Source organism: Arachis duranensis, chromosome 4 (assembly GCF_000817695.3).
Source record: "Arachis duranensis cultivar V14167 chromosome 4, aradu.V14167.gnm2.J7QH, whole genome shotgun sequence".
Classification (NCBI taxonomy): Eukaryota; Viridiplantae; Streptophyta; class Magnoliopsida; order Fabales; family Fabaceae; genus Arachis; species Arachis duranensis.
Window position 1 is genome coordinate 96846252 of NC_029775.3, and position 4471 is coordinate 96850722.

Here is a 4471-nt window from a genome sequence, read left to right on the forward strand (position 1 = left end):
TTATATGACACTTGCATCTGGAGATTAGTGATACTGGTATGCCACTTGTCTCCATTGGCATTCTTGTTGGTTGTGAGAATTTCATGCATATGTTTTGGTTGCTGCTGCTAGTTCTCGTAATCCTACTCTAGCTAGTGCTTTGACTAGGCTACAGAGGTGTGTATTTAATGGCAGCTGGGAGGTATATATCTCCTGTGGTTTCCCTTTTGTTACCTGTTTATTACCCCTCAAATTTGACTTTATTTTCTAAATGGTATTGTACATTTGTACTAACATCATGAAAAAGAATGATTTATTTTTATAGCTTAGTGTTGGTTGGCCTTCCCAAATTATTAGTCTGATACTCTGATTCAATTCTATGAATCTTCACTAAATGATTATTCATTTTGTTGTGTAACTTAAATATTCTTGTTAAATGGATGTGCAGATTCGAATTCTTGCTGCTCAGGCTCTTACAACAATGGCAATCAGATCTGGTGAACCTTTCAGGTTATAGATTTATGAGTTTCTGCACACTTTGGCACAAGGTGGTCTGCAGCCACAGTTCTCAGACATACATCTCAGCAATGGAGAAGATCAAGGAGCTAGCGGTACAGGCCTTGGAGTTTTATTAAGTCCAATGATAAAAGTTTTGGATGAGATGTACAAAGTACAAGATGATTTGATCAAGTGAGAACCATATCTTAATTTTGTGCTTGCTTCAGTTTTACTGATGCTGATTAATAATGCTTTTGAACTGTGGTTTTGAATAGGGAAATACGCAATCATGACAATGCTAAGAAAGAATGGACTGATGATGAATTGAAGAAACTATATGAAACCCACGAAAGGTTGCTGGACCTTGTTTCATAGTTTTGCTATGTTCCAAGAACAAAGTAAGTATCTTCCTTTGGGTCCAATAAGGTACTAAATTGTTTACAGTGCACTCTCTAATGGGTTGTGATGACAAGTCATCATATACCCATTTTTCAAGCTAATTTCACTTGTTTTATTAGTCTTTATGCACTTTCTTGCATCCTAAGTAAGTGATTTGGAGTGAAAATGCATAACTTCTTTAAATAAAACAATCACCATGAAATTAATGTTAACTCATGAGGTTTAAGCTAATTTTAATTGAATTTTAATTGATTTATAAGCCTTGTGAAGTTAGTGATACTTGGAGTGGTTGTTTTGGTTTATTGTAGGTGAAGAAAAGAATAAAAGAGAAAAGCGTGGCCTAAGAAAGCGTGACCTAAGGATAAGAAAACATGGTCAAAGGAAGGAGAAGTGTGCCGCATGCAAGGATTTACAGACGGATTTTTTGTCTGTAATAAGAGTATGAGATGATTTTTCAAAGTTCAAATTACAGACAGAAAATCTGTCGGAAAATCTGTCTGTAATTACAGACGGAAAATCCGTCTGAAAATCCGTCTGTAATTACAGATGGAAAATCTGTCGAAAAATCCATCTGTAATTACAGACGGAAAATCTGTCGGAAAATCCGTCTGTAATTACATACAGAAAATCCGTCGGAAAATCCGTCTGTAATTACAGACGGAAAATCCGTCGGAAAATTCGTCGTTTTCGGGAAATGGATGGAGAATTTACAGAGGGAAAATCCGTCGGTAACTGGTAAAAATCTGTCTGTAATTTTCCGACGGAAAAAAAATCCGTCGATAAATAATTTTCAACGAGGCTTTTACAGAGGGACAAAATCCGTCGGTAATTTCGTCGGTAACCAAAAATCCGTCTGTAATAAAGGTTAAATCTGTCTGTAAATCTGTCTGTATTAATCCATTTTCTAGTTGTGATATTGACAAAAATATTTGTGATAATATAATATTTACCGAAAACTTAAAAGACAAATTTAAAATTTTAAAAAGACTTGCAGTAGTCCATGGGCATGTAGGTTCTAAGTTGTGGCGATGCAAACGTGGGAATATCCTTATGACATTTTTACCATATCAAAATTATATAAGGATGTATTTCTTAAAACTATACAAATCGTGATCTTGTCAAATAGCTAGTTTTTTTTTTTTACCGTATTTTTTAATTCGATAAGGCTAAGGGCTAATTAAATAGTTAATTTTTTTGTGTTTACGGTATCTCTCAATTCGATAAGACTAAAGACTAATTCGTCGCGGATCGAAGTTTTATTTAAAAATTTGTCGTTAACTACTGGATTGTACAAAATAAAATTTGAACTCCCAATAAGTAAACTGATGACTCAATCAATCCAAATTGGTTTGTGAAATAGATGGTTAGTAATTCCATCAATACTGTATGTTGTTGACTTATGATAGCATAAGTCATGTGGCTAAAAAAGTCACAATTGTCACAACATAATAGAATATTTGCTACCAACTGTATTAAACAATGCATTGCCTCTGGGACTTTATTGGTTTTAGAAGCAAATATTTTATAACCTCTCTTATTAATAAAGATTAAAAAAATTAATATAATTCTAGAATAATAATGTAGTGTATTTTATAGTGGTTATATATAAAAACTTTGACGATACTTAAAAACTTGTAACTAAAATTACATTTATATTTTTTTAATATTTGACAATATTTTTAAATTTAAAAAATATAAAAAATAAAAAAGTGATCAAATTAAAAAATACTATCAAATAGCTAAAAAATATATATAACCTTTAATTTTAACTATACTTTTAAACGTTAAAATTTCATAATCACCTCAAAATTTCATCTAATAATATATATGTAAGTTTTTCATCTCAAGAACTTGATTTCTTACAGCATATCTTGCAAATAGAACAATTGTATTTAATTTATTTACAGCAGTACAAACACTTATTAAAATTAAAGTAGCCCATAATGATTTATTATTAGAGCTCAATGACTCATCAATAATATCTCATATATAGCATGTGAGATAATCAGAATAAATATATATATATGATGATGAAACAGAAAGCTAAGCATGCATGATTGGTATTATTATTATTATTAGATTTTGGAGTTTGTACGAAATGCAGTTGTATCAAAGACTTTGAGGAAAAATCTTGTTGTTGGGATAGAGAGGTGGGTCTCCAAAATGGTGCCAATGGTGGCAATAAGCTTCCTCTTCACTTCTGAATTGATGCCACCCATTGATACTATCTCAGCATATGCAGCTGCTTTCTTGTTTCCCTCAAATGATATTGGCACTGATGACTTCAAAATTACCATCACAAACTGCAATAATGTTAACTTTTTCAATTAATATACTACTTACTTGGGTTCATGATGAGATTTGTGTGTGTGTGCATGTTTTACACGTGGATATGGATTTATTTTATTGTTTCTACTGGATAAGGCAAAATGTAAATATTTTACTCTATAATATTTTTTAGACGAATTTATGGTATTTTTTATTTTAGTGTCTAAATTGCTTAAATTATTTTTTAAAATAAAAAATTAGACACCATTTATAAAACACTTCTTTTTTATCTTGATTAGATTTTATTTAGAATATAAATTTTAGAAAACATTTTAAATATATTACAGAATTAAATGTTCTAGTGATTTTAATAATTAATATCAATTATATATATTATAATTGAAACTATTTTCGTCAATTACTTAGATCATTTGTTTCGTCAATTCTAATAGAAAATAAAATAATTTTTGACAATTTTAACAGAGGACAAAATAATTCCTGACCTCTCTATTCAAAAATAATACAATTAAATTTTGATATTAAAACTAATATTATTGGAACTAATATTTTCGAATTAGATACTTTAATTTTCAACTAAAATTAATTAGTTGATTAGTTTCTAACGAATTTAATGTTTACTAATAATGGTTGGATTAACAAATGTTTTGAAGTCACTACACTTTTTCAACCAACTAAGGTTATGGTATGGAGCATGGACCCTCTTTTCTTTAAGCTCCGGTCTTTATCGTTCCTTTTTTTTTTTTTTGTTCTATCTATCTATCCACTCCAAGGAATATATTTCCCTCGTTTTTTTTATTTATTTATTTATTTATGTTTTTTTATGTCTCCCATCAAATAATTTTGTATATTAAAATAAACTATTAAAATACCTGATTTTATGGTGCATTTAAAATGTTTCCTAAATGTTATGTCGACGAGTTAAAAAAATATATAAAAGGTATGTTCTTTTAATCTCTGTGTCATCAATTCAACAAAATTATATGTTTACTAAAAGTTGAAGGGACATATGAATAACTAAATAGAGTCAATTTTACATACATAATATTCTAAACACCCAAAAATAATGAGCCACAAATATTACTATGATAAAATAACACTACCATATATAAAAGAAAAAAAAATTCAGAAAAAAAAACTAATTACAAGTGGTGTTGGGGTAGTGGTACTACACAAAGGATGGTGGAAGATAGGTAGCTATTAAAGATGAGACTATTCCTATTCCAACTACTTGAAGTGCAATTTGCAGTGTATGTAGTGTAACAGTATTTTCCACTATCCAACCCTTTTTCACATGTGAGCTATAAGG

General features: G+C 29.8%; 1 protein-coding gene across 1 annotated transcript in view; it reads right to left on the reverse strand.

Annotated features, from left to right (window-relative positions):
• Positions 1-2788: 2788 nt before the first annotated feature.
• The window catches only part of LOC107485035 (uncharacterized), a 3486-nt gene continuing 1803 nt past the window's right edge, over positions 2789-4471 (reverse strand). The window contains exon 2 of the mRNA XM_052261075.1: positions 2789-3179. Within this exon, the coding sequence (XP_052117035.1) occupies positions 2952-3179 (228 nt within the window). The 3' untranslated portion in view covers positions 2789-2951. The remainder of the gene's footprint in view (positions 3180-4471) is intronic.